Source organism: Phytophthora parasitica (genome assembly GCF_000247585.1).
Source record: "Phytophthora parasitica INRA-310 unplaced genomic scaffold supercont2.59, whole genome shotgun sequence".
In the NCBI taxonomy this organism is placed as follows: Eukaryota; Oomycota; class Peronosporomycetes; order Peronosporales; family Peronosporaceae; genus Phytophthora; species Phytophthora nicotianae.
The window spans coordinates 40,020-58,809 of record NW_008649045.1 but is presented as its reverse complement, the minus strand read 5'-3'; the positions used below and the strand labels follow the sequence as shown (position 1 = coordinate 58,809).

The 18,790-nt window shown below is 52.2% G+C and overlaps 10 protein-coding genes across 14 annotated transcripts; 4 read left to right on the top strand and 6 right to left on the bottom strand.

Moving 5' to 3' along the window:
- Positions 1-275: 275 nt before the first annotated feature.
- PPTG_16754 (hypothetical protein) lies at positions 276-2,066 on the bottom strand. The gene has a single exon (XM_008914238.1). It carries the CDS (start codon positions 1,775-1,777, stop codon positions 410-412), a length of 1,368 nt encoding a protein of 455 aa, XP_008912486.1. The 5' UTR covers positions 1,778-2,066; the 3' UTR covers positions 276-409.
- Positions 2,067-2,495: 429 nt separating this feature from the next.
- Positions 2,496-2,627, bottom strand: PPTG_23948 (hypothetical protein; the record flags this gene model as incomplete). Its single annotated transcript, XM_008914237.1, has 1 exon — positions 2,496-2,627. One exon carries the CDS (start codon positions 2,625-2,627, stop codon positions 2,496-2,498), a length of 132 nt encoding a protein of 43 aa, XP_008912485.1.
- Positions 2,628-3,111: 484 nt separating this feature from the next.
- Positions 3,112-4,923, bottom strand: PPTG_16753. Of its 2 annotated transcripts, XM_008914235.1 has the most exons (5): positions 4,564-4,923; positions 4,288-4,472; positions 4,122-4,211; positions 3,752-4,046; positions 3,218-3,666 (listed from the first exon to the last, which is right to left on the bottom strand). In XM_008914235.1, the coding sequence occupies exons 1-5, from the start codon at positions 4,721-4,723 to the stop codon at positions 3,512-3,514; spliced, it is 885 nt and encodes a 294-aa protein (XP_008912483.1). In that variant the 5' UTR covers positions 4,724-4,923; the 3' UTR covers positions 3,218-3,511. The 2 variants fall into 2 exon arrangements, with proteins under 2 accessions (XP_008912484.1, XP_008912483.1); XM_008914236.1 differs by lacking the exon at positions 4,564-4,923 and having other exon boundaries at positions 3,112-3,666; positions 4,288-4,506.
- A 648-nt stretch (positions 4,924-5,571) lies between these two features.
- Positions 5,572-7,966, top strand: PPTG_16752 (hypothetical protein). Its single transcript, XM_008914234.1, has one exon. It carries the CDS (start codon positions 5,624-5,626, stop codon positions 7,751-7,753), a length of 2,130 nt encoding a protein of 709 aa, XP_008912482.1. The 5' UTR covers positions 5,572-5,623; the 3' UTR covers positions 7,754-7,966.
- Positions 7,132-9,542, bottom strand: PPTG_16751. 2 transcript variants are annotated; one of them, XM_008914232.1, is made up of 2 exons: positions 9,343-9,542; positions 7,132-9,273 (listed from the first exon to the last, which is right to left on the bottom strand). In XM_008914232.1, the coding sequence occupies exons 1-2, from the start codon at positions 9,360-9,362 to the stop codon at positions 7,848-7,850; spliced, it is 1,446 nt and encodes a 481-aa protein (XP_008912480.1). In that variant the 5' UTR covers positions 9,363-9,542; the 3' UTR covers positions 7,132-7,847. The 2 variants fall into 2 exon arrangements, with proteins under 2 accessions (XP_008912480.1, XP_008912481.1); XM_008914233.1 differs by lacking the exon at positions 9,343-9,542 and having other exon boundaries at positions 7,132-7,757; positions 7,831-8,816.
- Positions 9,543-9,597: 55 nt separating this feature from the next.
- PPTG_16750 (hypothetical protein) lies at positions 9,598-10,368 on the top strand (the record flags this gene model as incomplete). The annotated part of the gene is made up of 2 exons (XM_008914231.1): positions 9,598-9,952; positions 10,034-10,368. The coding sequence occupies 2 exons, from the start codon at positions 9,598-9,600 to the stop codon at positions 10,366-10,368; spliced, it is 690 nt and encodes a 229-aa protein (XP_008912479.1).
- A 334-nt stretch (positions 10,369-10,702) lies between these two features.
- Positions 10,703-12,734, top strand: PPTG_16749 (hypothetical protein; the record flags this gene model as incomplete). The annotated part of the gene is made up of 3 exons (XM_008914230.1): positions 10,703-11,622; positions 11,703-11,774; positions 11,846-12,734. The coding sequence occupies 3 exons, from the start codon at positions 10,703-10,705 to the stop codon at positions 12,732-12,734; spliced, it is 1,881 nt and encodes a 626-aa protein (XP_008912478.1).
- A 47-nt stretch (positions 12,735-12,781) lies between these two features.
- PPTG_16748 (hypothetical protein) lies at positions 12,782-14,347 on the bottom strand. Its single transcript, XM_008914229.1, has 2 exons — positions 13,259-14,347; positions 12,782-13,199 (listed from the first exon to the last, which is right to left on the bottom strand). Exons 1-2 carry the CDS (start codon positions 14,232-14,234, stop codon positions 12,943-12,945), a joined length of 1,233 nt encoding a protein of 410 aa, XP_008912477.1. The 5' UTR covers positions 14,235-14,347; the 3' UTR covers positions 12,782-12,942.
- Positions 14,348-14,437: 90 nt separating this feature from the next.
- Positions 14,438-15,915, top strand: PPTG_16747 (hypothetical protein). Of its 3 annotated transcripts, none has more exons than XM_008914226.1 (6): positions 14,438-14,495; positions 14,606-14,632; positions 14,707-14,834; positions 14,899-15,433; positions 15,501-15,577; positions 15,645-15,915. In XM_008914226.1, exons 1-6 carry the CDS (start codon positions 14,472-14,474, stop codon positions 15,772-15,774), a joined length of 921 nt encoding a protein of 306 aa, XP_008912474.1. In that variant the 5' UTR covers positions 14,438-14,471; the 3' UTR covers positions 15,775-15,915. The 3 variants fall into 3 exon arrangements, with proteins under 3 accessions (XP_008912474.1, XP_008912475.1, XP_008912476.1); XM_008914227.1 differs by having other exon boundaries at positions 14,438-14,512; XM_008914228.1 differs by lacking the exon at positions 14,438-14,495 and having other exon boundaries at positions 14,551-14,632.
- On the bottom strand, positions 15,127-18,542 carry PPTG_16746 (hypothetical protein). The gene has a single exon (XM_008914225.1). It carries the CDS (start codon positions 18,349-18,351, stop codon positions 15,775-15,777), a length of 2,577 nt encoding a protein of 858 aa, XP_008912473.1. The 5' UTR covers positions 18,352-18,542; the 3' UTR covers positions 15,127-15,774.
- Between the last annotated feature and the right edge of the window lie 248 nt (positions 18,543-18,790).

Below are 18,790 nucleotides of genomic sequence, written 5' to 3'. Positions count from 1 at the left end.
CGCACAGCCTTCAACTTCGTGGCATTGTACGTGTACGGAGTCGTGTTACAGACAACCGAATCGGTTGAACCGATGTGTACACTGCGATCGGCCATCGCGCTTCGTCTGCCTTTAAGGCAGGCAGTGGGCAGAATTGTCGTCTTCACGACCAAACTACTGTAGTTACGACAAAGGCATGTTTTCCTTTGAGCAACAATGATCTCCGAATTGACATGTGAATGAACTAGAATAACTGAGGCAAATAGAAGTAATCCATAATTCAAGATCTTAAGCTCGTACGCATCGATTACTTCCTCGCCTTCAGAACTGAATTATGGGATGCGAAACAAGAGTGGTTGACATATGAATAACGTGTTTTGATCATACAGGCTGTAACTTCAGCTCAATGAAATATGCAACTCTTCGCTACTCATGCTAGTATGTGGACCATAGCGAGGGGTTGCCTAGTCTTCTCCTCTTGTTGTTGAACCTCCAGCGCTCGTACAAGTCCAACCTCATCAACTGGTGCCCAGATTTTACGACCACTGTCGAGTTGGATCGCGTACGGGTTGCCCTGTTCCCAGAGCTGCACAATGGTGCCGGCCTGGAAACCATCGTCACCAGTGTTAGCCATGACCCGGTCTCCCACTCGGAACCGGAGGTCTTTTGTAGCTCGGCAGGCCAGGAATCCTTCCGTCAGCGCTTCGCGGTCGAGGTTTTTACCGATGAAAACGAACCGCGTCTCGCGCTTCTCGCCTGGGGCCCAATTGTCAGCGAACCGGCCGTTGAACAGTGTGTGCACGCCTTGGAAAACGTACTTCTTGTCAATACCGGCTACATTCACCACGCCCTTGTAGCGCAGCAGGTCATCGCCTTCCGTCTCCAAGATATCATCGATCCATTCTTCCAAGAGCGCCACCAAAATCGGATCGGGAAGACTAAGGCCCACAGAGGACACTAGTGAGTGCTTGTGTTTGTGTCCAGTGTGGTGCTGCTCTCCTTCAGTTTTGTGCTTATGCTTGTGTTCACCGTGGCTGTGTTCATGGGATTTTTCCTTGTCCGTTTGGAGGAAGTCGGGCTGCCTTTTCAAGATAGAGTCGAGATCGAAAGTCTTGACGTTGAGTAACAGTGCAGGGTCCACCCGGCAGTGTTGGCACTCAATGACAGACACGGCACTGTTAATGTCGCGAATTCGAGAATGAACCTCTTTGAGCTCGGTCGAATTCACCAGATCCGTCTTGTTGAGTAGGACGCGATCGGCAAATGCGATCTGCTCCTCGCACTCGTATTCCACTCCGTTGCCAGGACGAAGGTGCTGCAAAATGTGCTTCGCGTCGACGACGGTGATGATGCCGTCAAGCTCGCACGTCGCGGCCACCAAAGGTTCGGCAAAGAACGTCTGCACAACGGGACCAGGATCGGCCATCCCGGTGGTCTCAATGATGATCCCGTCGAGCTGGTTGCGGTCTCCATTGCGCTTGAGGATCTGAGCGATCAGCCGAACGAGATCGCCTCGTACGGAGCAGCAGATGCAGCCGTTGTTCATGGTGAGAATCTCCTCGCCCATATTGAACTTGCGGCTCCTGGAGTCGCCTCCACCGATGTCATCTGGACTGGTGACTTGACGAATGAGCTGGTCGTCCACGCCCACTTCACCGAACTCGTTCTCGATAATAGCGAACTTTTTGCCGTGGTTTTCGGTTAGTAAGTGATTCAAGAGCGTCGTTTTACCGCTTCCGAGGAAACCCGTGAGAATCGTCACGGGCAGCTTCGATGGAGAAAAGGAACGCTTGGACATCGCGTCGTTGTCGAGGTGAAGGTCGCTGAGGGGTTTGCTCAAGTGTGCGAATGAATGTGAAAGTGAAAATGGCAAACGAGGTCGTTGCTAAGAACGATCGCGTGCAATGCCATCGGTATCAGTGCAAATGTGTGTGTGTGCCGCCGTCGGACAGGTCTACATGTTATTAAACGATACTGGTAGTGTCCAAAGTTGCCACTGCTGCTTCCGTCGTCGGCAAACCACGGTTCGTCTTTTGCCGACGGCGGACTGAAGCAAATGTTCGACAGATTTCCTACACACAACGACAAACCAACAAGTTTGTTACTGGGCAACTGCCTCCATCAGACGGCGCTCGCGCGTACAGTTAGAGCAAATCGATACCATTATCCGACGGCGGGGAAGTTCCACACGAACAACTTCAACACGCATACTGCTGGATAAGCCACACATCCATTTGAAGTCACCCAAGTAAGCTTTCTTCGTCGGAATGGCGCACCCGTGTACTACACGGTGTAGCGCTTCTAGCTAGACTAGTTCGTGATATTGAGTAGCCCACCAGTGAGAGAATGCAAGCGATCTGCACACCTGCACTCAATTGGCTTGCGGTAAACGTGTCCCCTAGTGGATTACATTTGTAAACAAGGGGTTATAAAGTGGTAACGACGTACAACTCATAACGCTTACACACATACGGTCATCGTCGACTTTTGTTCTCGTGTCATCAAGTGGCATGGTATCAGTGCAGTAAGTCGTGCCCAGCGTCTTCTTTCTCTTGTGTGCTCTCTGCGTCAGCGATCTTGCACCGGTGAGATGGTTTCTCAGAGCCGTGTACAACTTGTAGCTCAGGACAGTCCGTGCGCCCGAACATTGAAACGTAAGCAGAATAGCTCTCAAGCAAAGAACTATCCTACAAGCACTCACATTCAGGACGATGGCGATCGTCTCGAAGCAGAAAAACCACAGAGTTGCAGCTGAATGAACAACCGGATAATGAGCAGTGTTGAATAATGCATACTTAAGTACAGTGGAGATACTAAAGAGGTGTTTAAGTAGTTCGATCAAGAAAGCACAGATAGCCATCCTTAGGATAGCTGGTAGATAAACTTTATCTTTATCATAAAGACGCAACTCACCAGTACCGGCAAACCCGCATTCGCGACTACTCCATATACGCAACAAACGAGCGCGGTCACTTGAAGGCATGGCGCATTCTGTGGTAATGTCAAAACATGATAACGATAGTTGAACAACCATGTCAACATCAGCAGCACCGCCACGCGTGTAAGACCAGCACAAAACACGTAGTATGCGGTTGGTTTTGCGTTGCCGGGGTTGGAGGAGTTTATTGGTTTTTTCGTTTTGCTTTTTTTTCCCCTTTTTTGAAAAAAAAAAAACGGCCAAACGAGTCCACTTTGACAACCACGACGCATGTTATGATCGTCACGAGAATGCAGAACGTAGCCGCCAGAGACACACTGCCCGAAGCACACGCACTAACGCAGCAGTTGGCATTGCTCAGCTTCGTTAGCACAACAGACACCGTGAAGTGATAGACCGAGACTCGATTATTCGATTCTTTCTTGTACTCATAAACTCGTGTCCATGGGCGCAGAACTCTCTACGTGAAACTTAAGTCGAAACACAAGCTTCCGACACAACAAGTACGAGGTCTACAGCATACAAGTCGAACAAAAGCTCTAGCTTACCATTTTCTAATTTTCATCCGTTCCAGATAAATCTACCGACGTTAGTTTACTGCAGCACGGCAATCTTGGCATCTGGGGTGAAGTCCTGACCTTCCGAATCATCGTAGTCGTTGGTGATAAAGGAAGCTGAGTAGCCAACCAGCGTCAGGATGCACGCAAGCTGGGCGGCAGCACGCATTTGGCTCGTGCCGTACGTCTTTTCTGTAAATCAGCACAGTGAAAAGCTATCGTTAGAATAGCTATTCCTAAGCGTAAATACTTAAAAATAAATAAATAAAAAACGTACCATCGTCGTAAAGCGTGGTAGACGTCGAATTGAGGCGCATCGTCACCTCACAGTAGGTCTCGCCGAGTCCCTTATCAATGCAGTCGTCAATAGAGAGACGTTGCGATTGCGGGGCCACTGAAGTTCCGATGGGCATGTAAATGAGGAACGCTACGAAGAAGAGCGAGAAGAAGATGACCTGGATCTTCAACGTCTTTTTCCTTCGTTGCATCTTGGCTCCCATAGTCGAGCAAGCGTTTTCTAGGTCCATCTGCAATCCCGTCAGCATCTTGTACAGCTTGTAGCTTACGATGGTCTGTAAAGTTACAATCACCCAAGGTGTTAGAGCAATGGTGTCCTCTTGCAGCTCTTGTTCCAGTTATTCACATACGTTGAGGAGAACAGCAATAGTTTCAATGTAGAAGAACCACTCAGCGCCTGCAGCATGGAGCTTCGAGTGCTTGGACGTGTCAAAAAAGGCCTGTCACGAATGAGCATTGTAAGGGGTAAGTGGCTGAGCTTTTTTAGTTGGTCGACACGATCAAATTCATCCTCACCAGAACGGGGAGACCTGGGTTGGCCAGGACACCGGCGATCCAGCTAATGGTTGAAAGCACGCGGTATACTGTGGCATCCTCCGGTAACGCCGTCATGTGGTAGCGCCAGTTGAATGTCCATGTGAATACGAGCAGGATGGCCACGAGCGTGAGTCCCGTACCGAACACGTAGTAGGCCGGGTAGTCTACGCAACAGCATCAAAGAAATGTTTTCAATACTGTCAGCTCAAGTCCACAACCGCACAAAACACCGAAAAAAAAAACAAAGCACCTCACCTCGCCCCATGTCCGAGAGGAACGGCCATGTAAGTCCGCTGACCCAAATGTTGTTCACCTTGACGATAATGACGCAGCTCACCATCGTTACCAGGACGCTGAGCGAGGCGCCGAGCGGACATGCCGTGCGAAGGAAGCGGATCAGCTGAGCGGAGTCCATGGTGCTGCTCGAACAGGTAAATCGGGCAAATGGTGGCACAGTGCTGCTGATCCATCGGACGGTAGCGGAGCCCAAGGTTGCGCTGAACTGGACTTGAACCGAATACCGCCACTCTTATGTCTTGAAATGACCCTGCTTATGCGTTCGCATTGACAGAACCGTGCAACCGTGAACAAAAGTGAGCTTTGCATCGGAAAATGCCCAAACATGTGTGCTGGCCGAAAGCGGCGAAGCCAACTTTCGTCTTCAGTTCGAACACGCCTCATGATTTTGTATTTTATGAAAACAGTATTATCAGACCGAAGGCTTATGCAGTGACGATATGTACGAAGTCGTACTTGTGCTTATCGATAGCACCACGAGAGGTGGGTAAATTAGATCCATGTATAAGGCCAAAGGTACGGCATCGCTATTGAAAATTCGGTGAGAATTTCGCCATGGCATTGCGAGCCATGTTTATGGTCGTTGTCCGCATCATATTCGTCGTGGCGAAAACGCATGGGTGAAAATGGGGATACGGAGCTGCAGTCTGTAGGCAATATTCACTGTATTTAAGGACACATCTCGAGTTGTTACCAAAACGTTACTAGTATGCTGCGTTGCACTGTACCATTCGTACATGTAAAGCTGACAGTTTCAATCTTTGGTTTGAAATGGCAGTGTATTTTCGCATACGAATTGGAGAACTCTCTAGCATCGTCTACCAGGATGGGTGTCACGGATATTCTTTTTCAACCACATGGCGAAATTCAGTGTGCTATCGAGTAACAGTGATGATGCTCCGAGTCACCCCCTCCATTATGAAACCATTCCCTCCCACATTTCCTCTATGTTTTAGCCTAAACCACCGTCTTTTATTGTTCCCCACAATAAAAATCTTCATTGCTTCAACTTCACATCATGCTGCGCTCCCTGCGCCGTGTCTGGCTTGGCGGCGGCGTGGAGTCCACGGTGGACGCCTCGCTGCGCCGACTGAAGCCGCTTCCCGACGCAGTGCCGCCGCTCTTCTCCGGCCCCAACAAGCCGGAGGAGCCCAAAGCTGCGGCCAATCTCAACAACGAGCAGCGGCTGGGCGACGTGGTCTGGAAACCCGAGCAAGAGTTCCCTGGTCGCTCTGTAATCGACCGCCATGCCATGACCCTGTCCCGCGAAATGCAGGTGCTTCTCCGTATTGCACGGGTATCCGTCCACAGCATCGCACAGCCCGCGAGACTAGCGCTTCTTGGCGTATGCTCCAGTGGCGTGATGGGTCTGTCGGCCTACGAGGCGTATCTGCTGCTAGATTCCGTGCAGCCATTTACTGTGGACTCATTACTGTTTATGTATAAGTACGCGACGCATAACTTCTTGGCCAGTTGCATCTGGGAGACGCGGGCGCCGGAGCTCGTGGCTCAATCACTAGGACTAGACCCAACGCAGTTATTAAGAGCGTTCCATCCAGCGACGTCAAGCGCTGATGCAACACTGCAGCTGAGGATCATGAGCGTGTTCACTACTCGAGCCATGTTGGCGGGTTTCATGGTCGTAACTCAGTTGCTAAACATTGTAAGAGCGAGTGGAACAGCGGCGTTTGGATACTTGGAAAACGTGTACAACGGACTCGAACCTCCATTGCAGGGGATTGAGGAACGCATTATCCGTCTTGCAGGTAAAGAAAGCGACGTCACGGAGGTGTCGATGGCGCGTTATGGAGCGCATATCCTGCCTGTGTTTGAGGACCCAGAGCGACATCGACATCTTGTGGCGCAGTGGTCGCTCGGAGGACGAGTGCCTTGCATTTGGCGGGTACCTAAGGGACAGTACGGTTTCCGTCACTCGTGGACAGGTCTCCATGTTGATGGGTCCTTCTTACTTCGTACTACTACGGGCAAGTACATTTTGTGCATCGAGGCGGATGCCACACTGAAAGATAGAGCCTTCGAGTTACGAGTGATGCCCGAGACGCCACTACCGAAGGACGAAGAGCTCTCGATCGAAGATGCTTCACAAGCCTATCGTCTTGTGGAGCGACAAGCAGCACTGGCACTTAAACGACCATTTCGTAGTCTTTGTGTGCTGTTGGGGGACTCTCGTCAGCCCTGTGATCTCGGTGGCGAGTCGTTCGTCACGCTGCGTGAACGAATGCGTCTTAAGCAAGAGGTGAATGTGCTAATTGACTCGAAAGCACCTTTACTGCTGGAGGTTCTGAAGTGGTGTGGACGCTTTGTCGACGACAGGAAGACGCTGGTTCTGGATGTGACGCCTCACAACTTCACGCCGCTGAAACTGTTCTTGGAACATTATGGATATGCTGTCCTAACTCCAGCTGAAGCTGTGGATTTCGAAGAGCGTGAGCGAGCTGAGATCGCAGCAGAGACAAAGATGAAAGCTGAAGCAGAGGAACAGGAGGAACGGCATTGTCAAGAATTGGAGGAACAAGAACTTGCACTGGCAGCAGCATCGTGGGCTAAGGGGAGACCACGTGCTCCTGTTCTTGATTCTAAAAACAAGAACAACGATAACTCTCAGATAGCTGAAGAGAACAACGAAAACTCTAAGATAGCTGAAAAGAACGGGGATTCCGCGCACAACAAGAGCACTACACCAGAGAAGTCAGCAGTGAAGGATAAAGAGAATGGCAAAGATAAGAGCGATGAATCGCCCGCTGCACGACGAGGTAAGAAGCCAGAAAAGCTTCCTCGTCTGCTGTATTACCCGACGACTGCGGCTACCATCAACGCTGTGCATGCCACCTTAACTTCTGGCGATGGTTTGTCAGATCCACGACGATGTTGCGTGCTGATCAACCAACCTTTTGGCCTTGAGCATCTGGACGAACTAGCAGAGGATGCAGGCGAGAAATTCCATCCTGTGTGCGCTGCCGAGATCTACGACGACTATTTCCGTCAGGTGAGGATCTGGACGCGTATGGGTCATTCGGCCGCTGTCATCCAGCGTGAACTCGACCAACGTTTTGAACCTGTCCGCGATGTCTTGGATACCATCGCGACATTGAGTCAATCAACAGCAAGTCCCAATTCTAAAGAATAGAGATCTGGAAATTAAAATAGAGATCTGGAAATTAGAACTCTTACCTGATTAGAGTCGATAATAATAAAGGAACCTACATGTACCAACATGCTTCTCAATTGAAGAGGTTGCGAGTGAGCAGGTAGCCAGACAGCAGCAGGAACAATGCCACTCCATAGACGAGCATCCTGGCGATAATCTGGCAAGCTGCAACATCCGCAGGTTGCAGCTCGCCGTGCTTAATGTGGCGTTGGGCCAGCACTGCTGCCATCTCGCGAGCTTGACGCTCAGCAGCGTCACGTTGCTCCGTCACAGCTGCAGCATAGGCGTGACGACGGCGAAGTGCCTCTCGTAAAGGCTCTTCGTGCCATTCAGGTAGCATTACAGGAGTTGGGGACGATGCGTCTTCATCGATGATAACCTCGTCGGTTTTCTCCTCATCATCATTGCCGAATGCGTGTGCAATGCCCACGTCAGCGATGCCTGCAGCTTGGTCCTCCGGGACCACTAAACTGGCGACGTATTCAGCTTCTTCACGTCGACGCTGCATTTCCGCACACTCTTTCTCTTCTTCGTCCGCAGCGATCACATCAAGAACGCGCTGGATCTCGCTGAGCATCGACGGGTCGACCCCCATCTTAAGCAACACCTCCTTCTCGATGCGTGCCGAGCGGTAGCCGCTGTGCTTCTCTGCAGGTGAAGAGATCGATACGCGACGTCGCTGTCCCGGTCGAATTGGAGATGACGAGAGCATCGGCCCGTCGACTGACGCTCGAGGCGTGTACATGCCGGTCATAGGCGTACCTGGCGCCGAGGACGACGGCATTGACTCTGTATCGAAACTCCACCGTGTGTCGGCCATTGAAGACGTAGGAGAGTATGGATGCTTCTCGTCCATCTCCCGGTTGGTCTGCATCTCGCGTCCCAGCTCTCGATCTATGAGCTCCTGCTCTTGTGTCTCCTCCCTCACGGTTGGTTCCTCATGCTGCGTGTTCTGACGTCGTTTCTCCTCGCTCTCGAGCGTGTGTAGCATATTAGTGGCCAGCTCCGCCAGGAAGATGGAAGCTTCTGGGGACGCTGCCATTTCACTGGCACTAGTAAGGCATTCACTCGTGCTGGAGATGATTTGGCGACCATCATCACTGGCGAAGAAGTCCACCACAGACTGCAGCGTCTGGAACAGCTGCTGTGTGGCCGCCTTGGTCTCCGGTGTATTGAGCGCCTGCGCCACCTTCGCCACTGTGGCCACGCTGTTGAGTACCACGTCGCGACCGCTACGGGAACTGGCAGCGCGTACAAAATCGTCTTGTAACTGCTTCGTGCTGGCCCCCAACTGCTGGCCTCGCTCGGCCCCGAACACGCCCAATGCGTTGGACAGCGCTGTAGCCAAAAGCCGCGTCAAGTCGCGCGCACGCTGCGGTGTGAGCGTCTTGAGGCGGTCCCACAACAGGAAACTCAGCACGGCCGGATTGGCCACAGACCCGGCCAGTCGCGAGGCCACGGGGTTTACTACCGACTCGTCCACCTTGGTCGTCGCCCACCTGTCCACAGAGTTAACGCAGTGAAGTGAGAATTAAGCAGAGAATTAAGAGGCAACGCCAGCAGCGCACCACACGGCGTCCATGATCATCTTGGATACGTCTTGCCAACTTGGGGACAATTGATGAGATGCTGTGGACCGCTGAACTTGCCGCACTTGACCTCCTTAGGCCAATTCGCTTTATGACGAGCACTGCTGAACGTCGCTTCGAAATATCGTGATGAACCAGCCAATCACAGCCAAGGATTTTGCGCCCCGTCTGCATACTGCGAGAAGAACCGGTATATCGCAGTTTTTCTCAGTGAGCCATTATCGGAGTCAGAAAATGGCGACACGGGGTGTGAACGGCGCGGCGAGCGGAACGCTGAACGAGCGCTTCATCAGATGCGAGGGCTGCCGCGTAAATGTCCCCAAGGAGGACATGCTGGCGCTGGGCAAATGTACGGTGTGTGGGCGGCCGTACGAGGCCGTAGTGACAGCGGATGGCAGAGGGATCGAGGTGGAGACCGTTGCGTTCGACGGCGTGGGGGCAGCAGCGGTAGAGAAGAAACCCACGCGGAAACGCTGGGCGGTGCTCACATCGAAGCGTGGACGAACCTACTACCATAACACGGAGACTGGCGAGGATCGATGGGATAAACCCGCAGATCTGGACGCCGAGGCAGTCGAAGACACCTTTGGTACGGTTGGCACGGAGATGTTTTTTTCGTACATGTGTAACAGTGGGATGCTGATTGGTGTACTGTTTGTTGTTCCTGTAGTGCCATTCAAGAACGACGCCGTGAAGAAGGCGGTGTTACGGGAGCAGATGAAGTTTGAGGCGACCAAGATGGGTGTACCTATGGAGGTGGTGGCAGCGTCGCAGCAGCAGTTGCAGCAGGAGGCTGAGACTGACGACCCTTTCGCCAAGATGGTGGGGCGTGGTAGTAAGCAAAAGAGTGAAAACGCACCGGTTCGAACGAGTAGCCCCAAGCAGAAGGCTGCAGTGCCACCAACAGCCCCACTTGACGAGAATGAAGAGGACGAGGACGAGAACCCAGCGCAGCATCAGGCACAGGACACGGCGAAGGCTGGCGGATCATGCGTAGTCATGTGATCGGCATAGCCACTCCAATGTGTATGTGGACAGATTGTCCTCAAAAAGGTCCTGTGGCGATATTACTGTACCGTACTTAGCAAATTCTATTTTTACCCAATCAGCGTTTAATTTAGCCAATCGTTAGATTGCGATACAGAGGTGGCGTTACTGTACTCCACCATCTGCGGCGTCTTGAGTACGCCGAGGCGCCCTACTTCTCCGCTGGATTCCTCTGTCTAGGTCGCATCCAACATCGCCATCTGCATCGCTTCTTCATCTGCACTTAATTGTCTTCACTTAGGTGTGTTTTCGGTCACAACCGAGATCTGTAGCCCAAGGAAACATCGTCCCAATGAGCAGCAATGGCTCACTGCAACCGCCACTAATCATCACGTCGCTACCGCGGCCTCCTGCCACCACAGGGGCCCTTGGAGCGACGTCAGCTTCGAGTCTTTCCCCAGTTCCGTCCTCAGCTAGCGCGTCCTTCTCGCCGTACTCCAAAAGTCCCGTTCCGAGTGGTAGACGCGTCGCCATGGAGGGTAAAAGCCTCTTCACGTGCCACCAATGCGGTGCGCTGCTCAAGTTCCAGTACAGCCCTGTGTCTATTGAAGAGAAGATCATGAAGTTACGACCTGTGGCCTACGAGCACCCGACGGAGCAATGCGAGCAGCGAGACAGCAAAGGAGACGAGGACGAGGATCAAATGCCCCGCCTCACCGAGGGTACAGATAACGGGGAGACCACAGACGCAGACGACGAAGAGGAAGCAGCACAGGCAGCCAGGAACTCACTGAATCAGCAACAGCACAAGACTTCAGCTGTCGTACCGGAGATTGTATGGGAACGACAGCGGCTGGACAACTGCGACGACGTCGGGGTCTGGGTCCCTGCCGAATTCGACCTCATGAATGGAATTGCAACGTTCACGAGCTGCAATCGAGGAGATATCGGACAGAATGTTGCAGATGTGGTGCCTATGCGGCTGCTAAACAAGCCGCATCTATGGATTTCCGACTGGGAGGTAGATCACTCCCTCCCAAACTGTGACGAGGACGGGTGGGTGTATGCCAAGTCATATGTTGATTTCGGTAGAATGGAGGAGCCACTCGTGGCGGGAGAAGAAGGAACGGAGGCAAAGGCTGACGAAGGCGTAAAAGATGAAGATGCAAAGACAGAAGAAAACGCGCGACTTGTGCGACGGAGGCGCCTGATTCGCAAGCGTCGTATGGACGGCAGCGACCTCAGTTGGTTCCAGGAATTGCTGGACTGCAGGCATGTGGATCTATACACCTATATAAAGTGCTTTGACTTGTTCTAACCTATTTAACCTGTTTGTTTTTGTATCTGTACAGCACTCTTCTTCTTAAAAAGAGTCTGCCGACTTGCCATGATTGCGAAGCCACAGTACTCGACCGATTTACTCAGTGCGTTGGAACAAGAACTCCGGTTAATTATTAGCTTGTTGAGACTCTAACCGAGTGTCTCTGTTTATTAGGGCGCTCAATGAGCTGGAGGATGATCGAGACCAGTACGAGCGTTTCTTGACTGCATTTGCCGACGGAGAGCGGGCTTCAGCGCGAACGTATTGTGAAAATGGCGACTACGATGCCGATGAGTGGCACGACGACCCAGAGCTTCGAGCTTTGGAGGAGGAAGAGCGACGACTAAAGGCCGAATTAGAGGCCATCGAAGACGAGACTGTCCAAGTGACGGCAAAGAGACGTGAGCTGTGGTCTACAGGGATGGATCTTGAGCAGTTGATCCATGGCACATTCGCTGAAGGAGCTTTCCTGCAGCATTTGTTGGGACTGAGTCGAGACGAGCGCCAATCGGTCGGTGTGTTTGCAGTGCATGCATCGGATATGCTACGGCGTCTCCAGCGTTACAATGTATGCAACGATGTGTTCCACATCTGGCACGATGGTCTCTTTGGTACGATCAACGGACTGCGGCTCGGTCGATTGCCTTCGAAACCGGTGGAATGGGTGGAAATCAACGCGGCATTGGGGCAGGCTGTGCTCTTACTCGCAACAATTGCAGATCGCGCCAACTTTGAGTTTTCTCGCAATCGTCTCGTGCCGCGTGGGAGCTTCTCTCGTGTGGTTAACATGTACGGCAAGGAGTACAGTCTTTACAGCGATGGCGGCATGTTCCGACGTCGTGGCTTTAATCAGGCCATGATCCTCTTTCTCGAGTGTGTGGAGGACGCAGGACGTCGCGCAATGAAGGAGGAACCGTCACTGAAGTTCCCGTACAAGGTGGAGCGTGGTAAGATCGGAGGTCTGCCGATCTCACTTGGTAACGACGAACAGTGGACTCGAGCGCTCAAGTACATGCTCACGCACCTCAAGTGGCTTCTAGCTTGGATCTCCAAGCGCTACTGAGAGATAGAAGAATGAAATGAATGAACAAAGTCGGCAGCATATAGCCAGGAAACGTGTACTCGCGCCATGACAGCGCACCAGTAAGTAAAACAATGTTTGTTTTTTCTTAAGTGTAAAATTTGAGTATATCAGTCCTTAGAACATGTAAACAAGAGCATGGGGCGTCACAAAAGGAGACGTTATAGTTGCACGACTGTGCAGTTCTGAGCTAAGCCAGAAGTTGTTGAATGGCCTTGTGGATCGCGTTAGCAGCGTGTAGTAGCTCTTCCTGTGCGGTGGAGCGGCCCACTGACAAGCGTAGCGTGCCTTTGGCGAACTCTGGGGCGACGTGCATGGCAGTCAGTACGTGTGAAATGGTGATGCGTTCCTCCTGACCCTCAGGGCTCTTCTCTTTGTCGCCACAGTCTTGTTTGTGGCTGTGGCATGCTGATCCTGCGCTAGCATAGATGCCGTCGGCCTCGATCACTACACAGTCAACGTCGTCAGTACATTGAAATCTGTATCACAGGAAATAACAAACTTACAGTCAAGAATACACGGCGCATTGATGTTTTCAAAGCTGATGCTCAGTGTGTTGGGAAGCGAGAGTTCAGGATGGCCGTTCACCTGGTAGCTGACGTTGCTGAGACTGCAGTGCTTCTGGATTTGCTCGAGGAGGAACGCTCTGCTCTCCTGCATCATCACAGCGTACTCGTGCAGATTCTTCTCCACCAGTGCGCAGGCCTGGCCTAGTGCCACTACGAGCGCCACATTCTCCGTTCCACCACGACGTCCGTTCTCCTGTGAGGCTCCGTGGATGATCGTGTCCACCACTGTTCCTTCACGAATGTAGAGTGCGCCGATACCCTTGGGCGCGTAGAGTTTGTGTCCAGCTACTGTGAGCAAGTCCACTCCTAGGTCCTGTACATTCACACGCACTTTTCCAATTGCCTGGCTGGCGTCTGTGTGCACTGCAATTGGCAGACGGCCGTCTTCCTCCTCCACGAATTGGCGCACAGCTCGAGAGATCTCCGCAATAGGCTGTAACGATCCCACCTCGTTATTGGCGAGCATGATGGACACCACACATGTCTGTGACGTAAGCGCATCTAGTGCGTCTTGTACGCGCACACAGCCGAAGCGATCCACAGGCAGATACGTGACCTGGAAGCCCTGCGTCTCCAGCCACTTGCACGTCTCCAACACTGCTATGTGTTCCACACAGGACGTGACGATGTGGTTGCGTCCGCTCTCGCGCTTGGCCGCCAGTGCTGCTCCCTTGATGGCGTAATTGATGGATTCTGTGCCGCCTGAGAGGAACACGATCTCGCTCGGGTCAGCAGCGCCAAGCATGGACGCAACTTGAGTGCGTGAATTGGCCACCGCTTTCTTGGCAGTCTGGCCCAGCGCGTACGATGAAGACGCGTTGCCAAACTGCGGACCGAGGTATGGCAATAGTGCTTGCAATACGGAAGGATCCACAGGCGTCGTGGCGTTATAATCGAGGTACACACGGGTCATGTTGGTCTTCGCTGCTTGGGTCGTGTGACTTGGACGGTGGAGCTTTTGAGACGCACAACGAGACGACAGACTAAGAGGATGGGTGAGTCGGTGATGATTCGCTGAAATGGGGAGGAAAATTCGAAAATAAGGTAGATTATCAGATCTGAGGCAACAGAACACCGAGAGTCTCATAAATGACCGTTCCTATAAAAGTGATTGCCCCCTGACAACGTCAGTTGCACACTTTGACTGCAAATGGGGGGCAATGGAAGTTCGCCGGTGCGTACGCTGCTGCAGCAAGTGACAGAAGCTACACATACCTTCCCAAAAAGCTCGTAAACTAACGTATATTGCACGCTCTCTTTGTTAACTTGTGACGCGCTTTGTAGCCTCAAAGCCAGCTCCCCACGCTACTGGTGCGTTGTCATCTCTACTTCACTGCTTCCGCGTTGATCCTAAGCTTCACCCTTGTCACAATCGATACAAACAGGGGAGTGCTACTGCTGGTATGATCGGCCGCGTCTTCTGTCACCCGCTGGACACCGTCAAGGCTCGACTGCAGGCCAGCACGACCACGGGCCAAACTATCACATCGCAGCTCAACCTCCGGTCTTTCAGGTTAGTACTTGCACTCGAGCTAATGAGATAGCTAGCCGCATCCGAACTAACAAATACTGTACAGTTTGCAGCACCTGCGAGGCCTATATCGCGGTATGGGTGTGAGCATGCTGGGCTCAGCGCCTGCCACTTGTCTGTACATGACGTCGTACGAGGTCTCCAAGGACGCGCTGATGGGCATTGAAAGCTTCCACGGCAGTCCGACGCTGCTGTATTTAGGGGCTGGAATGGCTGCTGAGGCTCTGAGCTGTGTGCTTTGGGTACCTATTGACGTCATTAAGGAGCGCATGCAGGTGCAAGGACAGTCTTCGAGTGCGTCAGGGAAAATCTACTACCGCAACACGCTGGACGCTATGCAGACGATCGCGCGCACAGAGCGCATTGCCGGTCTGTACAAGGGCTATGTTGCTACTCTGCTCTCTTTCGGGCCCTTCTCGGCACTATATTTTATGTTTTACGAGAAAGCCAAGGCATTCGCGCAGAAACGACTCGACATGCAGGAGCTGCCGGCGCAATACACTCTTGCAAGTGCGGCTGTTGCGGGTGCCACTGCATCGTTTCTTACCAACCCACTGGACCTTATCAAGCTACGCCTCCAGGTACGGATTCTATTAGGCTGCTCTTGTCATCATTGAATCTAATTGTCGGATGGTGTGGTAACCACAGGTTCAACGTGCGTACGCGTCGGAAGGAACCCCAGCAGCCTACCGTGGAATCGCTGACGGTCTCACACAAGTGATCAGGTAGGTCTTGTCATGATGCTGGCTGCGTTTATATAGCTGACCTGTATGCTGTTTCCATTGCGAGTAGAACGGAAGGGATATTGGCGCTGTACAAAGGTGCTGGAGCCCGCGTTGCTTTCCATGCCCCATCAACCGCAATCACAATGTCTCTATTCGAGAGCTGCCGACGTGTGTTTGCTTCCCTTCTGGAGGATTAATTAGTCGTCATTTTTTTGAGGTTTTGCATGCATCTTATTGTTCCCATTCACTGGCTGAGAATCGTTCGATAGCAATCTCATCGCCTCCACTCGCTTTGGAACTTGCTCTTGTTCTTCCTTCACCAAAATCTCGCTCTTGATAGACACCAAAGCTCGTTGCTTCTCTGTTTTCCCTTTGCTTGGCGGAATGAGTTGGCGTTTTCGCTTACCATCCCCGTCACTAAGAACTCGTTTCTGTATCACACCCAGTAGTCGAGGTTCAGACTTGGCGTTGTCATAGCGAAGCATCTCGGTATGTTCTATAGCACCACGTAGCTCTAACTTCTCACGCTTCCGCATAAGACGAGACTCTTCAAAAGCTTGTTCCTCAGCAGCCACAATGTTTTCCCACTCTTCCTGGAGATCATCCAAGTCTTCTGCTGCTTCCTTTGAAATCTGTACCGTGTTGTATTCCACTGGAGCTCCACCACATCCGCCAGCTGCTGCGTTCTTGCCGTTCCAGGTCGATACCAGCAGCGGACAGTCATCATGGAGACACAGCTCCAAAACACAACCCGCAGAGATACCATGCTCCTCTAGAACCATCACGTTCGTCTCTTCACCAATCAATGTGTCACCCCAGTAGATCTGTTGATCCCAAATGGATAATTGCTGCTCCGTCAACTCTTCCATCCAGTACTTGATGTAGTTGACAGTATGGTGCGAGTTGACGAAGATCTGCAGCAAGTTCGCCTTATCAGCCGCTGCCTTCGATGGAGAATCTTCATCGTCTGAGCTGCTATCGGCGGCTTCTTCCAGCTCCAGCGCCACCTTCGGCAAATTGGCAACGGCAGGCGGAAGCTTCAGGAAAATGTGGAACGACGTTGTCTCTGATCGCTGGATCTTTGACACCAAGCGCTCATGCAGGCGTTGGCGCACCGGTGAGGTCTCTCGCTCGCGTTCACGGTCCCGTTTAAATCTCTTACGCACCTCGCGCTTCGGCGAGCGAACGTCATCTTCATTGCAGCCATCAGAACCCGAACGACGCCGCTTGTGCCAAGCTTTCTCGTCTGGCGGGGGTGGAGACAGCGACGATACATTTCCAGAGTTATGAAGAGAGGGGTCTCCCTCCAATAGATACTCTGTCGTCTTCCCTAGTGGCAGCATTACAGGAACCTCCATCTCCACCGAATTCTCGTCGCCCTGGGCATCTGAGTAGACAACGCGACGAGTACGAACGTCCGTGCCTGCTTGTTCTCGTTCACGACCATAAACTTTTCCGCTAACCCAGCAAATGTAGCTACCCATGTGCAGCTTCTGACGATCGCATTGCTCGAAAGTGCAGATATGCGGCGTTCCATGACGACGGCAAGCGTAAATTCCGTCTTCTAAAAACTGAAAGTTGCTCCGGCAAATATCACTTTGACACTCTGCAATTTTCTTCACCTGAAACCGTGTGTACTGGTCGCCTAGATGAATTTCAGACTGCTCAAAGCCGCAGATCGATGGAGCTTCCTTGGACAATGCAGGAGGTTCTCCATTAACTGCCTGCTTCATCTTCTTAACCGCAGGCTCTTCATCTTGTTTATTAGCTGATGGGTTAAGAGGTTGCTGCACTTGGCGCTGTAAGGCTGCAGCTTGCAACTGGTCGAATAGCCAATTCTGAATGAGCCAGTACGCTCGCATAGGACACACGCGCCGATCCAGCTCTGCGTCGCCAAACGTGCTCGTACAGCTTTCGTCGCAAGCATGAATGTACTTGTGCAATAAACAAATGTATACTCGACGCCGTGGAGAGCCCGAGCACTCTAAATCTCGGTCCATACTCACAATTTTACCACATCCTTTGCCCGTACAGGGTTCTCCGGTCTCGAAGCGCAGTTCCGTTGCATTGAGTGAGAGCAACTTGGCCCACTCGGCAATCCGAGCCATCACGTCCATTTTGTGCTTGACACGAGCCATCCACTCTAACGATGCAAAATCAGTCGAAGCTTCCAGCTTCACTTGGTCCTTTACTACTTCACCAAGATGCTGCGATTGCTGCGGGTGCGCGGCTTCCTGCATCTTGGCATCGTATGCAGCACGTCTCTCAGGGTCACTGAGCGTCTCATAAGCCAACCGAAGGCGTGCGAACTGGGTCGAGTCCACTTCAAGGAGCTTTTCCTCATCGAGCCCCCCCTCTTCCTCGTCGGTTTTTATCTCGCGCTCACGTTTGCGACTCGTGCGCTTCTTATCTGGATGCAACAGCAGCGCTAGTTTACGGAACTGTCTTTTGACGTCGTCGGTGGTGACTTTTGCGCCATTTTCCAGCTCTAGAAGCTGGTAAAAATCCAATTTCTTCTTGTCTTTCTGCTTCTTTGCAGAGGACGAGCCTGCCGTAGCATCGTGGTACGGGTTCCAGCTACGTGCGAGCTGCTTCAGTCGCACCTCCACGGCCTTCCACTGGCCGCTCGTGCTGTCGTGTAGCTGACTGCGTAGCGTGCGTGCGTCGGTCGGAAGGATTGCGCCCCGCGACTCGAACTGCGCGATTTTGTCCAGCAGCGCGCGGCGCTTTGCCTGTTCCAGCGGCGACAGGGTTGTGCTCATACTCGGCTCCATGGAAGCAGGTCCAGACGCTTCGAGCGCAGACAGTTACGGCCGCGAGAGCCTTGGTAAGCCTTCCAGGAACGGCGACAATACACTACTGGTACAGGGTACATTAACGTGGTCTCTAAGGGGGTCTAGGGGTATTCTAGATGCCATTTTATGCACAGGTTGAGCGGACGATATCACATAATCAATACAGTCCGTCCACCAGCGTACGCTCAGAGAAAGATCGCGCGAGTTAACGTAATCCTAATGTGAATTCTTTCGGGATTCCCGAGCTTGTCACTTTAACAAATGCGTCACCAGAGCATGTTGTCGTACACCTTCTCCAGACGGGGTCGGGCAGGCAACGGATTGATCTTAGGAGGACTCGTGTAGGTAGGCGCGGTACGGTAGTAACGATAAGAACAAAGGCAACAAAGTTAAACACAACTAGTTTCTTGCTGTTCTT

Excerpts from the sequence above, each read along its gene's own strand:
- PPTG_16754 (XM_008914238.1), bottom strand. The coding sequence starts at position 1,777 with ATGTCCAAGCGTTCCTTTTCTCCATCGAAGCTGCCCGTGACGATTCTC.
- PPTG_16753 (XM_008914235.1), bottom strand. The coding sequence starts at position 4,723 with ATGGACTCCGCTCAGCTGATCCGCTTCCTTCGCACGGCATGTCCGCTC. Across the intron at positions 4,473-4,563 it reads CCTCTCGGACATGGGGCGAG|ACTACCCGGCCTACTACGTG; the intron begins GTGAGGTGCTTT and ends GCTGTTGCGTAG. Across the intron at positions 4,212-4,287 it reads ACCCAGGTCTCCCCGTTCTG|GCCTTTTTTGACACGTCCAA; the intron begins GTGAGGATGAAT and ends CATTCGTGACAG.
- PPTG_16752 (XM_008914234.1), top strand. The coding sequence starts at position 5,624 with ATGCTGCGCTCCCTGCGCCGTGTCTGGCTTGGCGGCGGCGTGGAGTCC.
- PPTG_16751 (XM_008914232.1), bottom strand. The coding sequence starts at position 9,362 with ATGATCATGGACGCCGTGTG. Across the intron at positions 9,274-9,342 it reads ATGATCATGGACGCCGTGTG|GTGGGCGACGACCAAGGTGG; the intron begins GTGCGCTGCTGG and ends CTCTGTGGACAG.
- PPTG_16748 (XM_008914229.1), bottom strand. The coding sequence starts at position 14,234 with ATGACCCGTGTGTACCTCGATTATAACGCCACGACGCCTGTGGATCCT. Across the intron at positions 13,200-13,258 it reads TGCGCCGTGTATTCTTGACT|TGATCGAGGCCGACGGCATC; the intron begins GTAAGTTTGTTA and ends TTGACTGTGTAG.
- PPTG_16747 (XM_008914226.1), top strand. The coding sequence starts at position 14,472 with ATGGGGGGCAATGGAAGTTCGCCG. Across the intron at positions 14,835-14,898 it reads CTCAACCTCCGGTCTTTCAG|TTTGCAGCACCTGCGAGGCC; the intron begins GTTAGTACTTGC and ends AATACTGTACAG. Across the intron at positions 15,434-15,500 it reads TTATCAAGCTACGCCTCCAG|GTTCAACGTGCGTACGCGTC; the intron begins GTACGGATTCTA and ends TGGTAACCACAG.
- PPTG_16746 (XM_008914225.1), bottom strand. The coding sequence starts at position 18,351 with ATGGAGCCGAGTATGAGCACAACCCTGTCGCCGCTGGAACAGGCAAAG.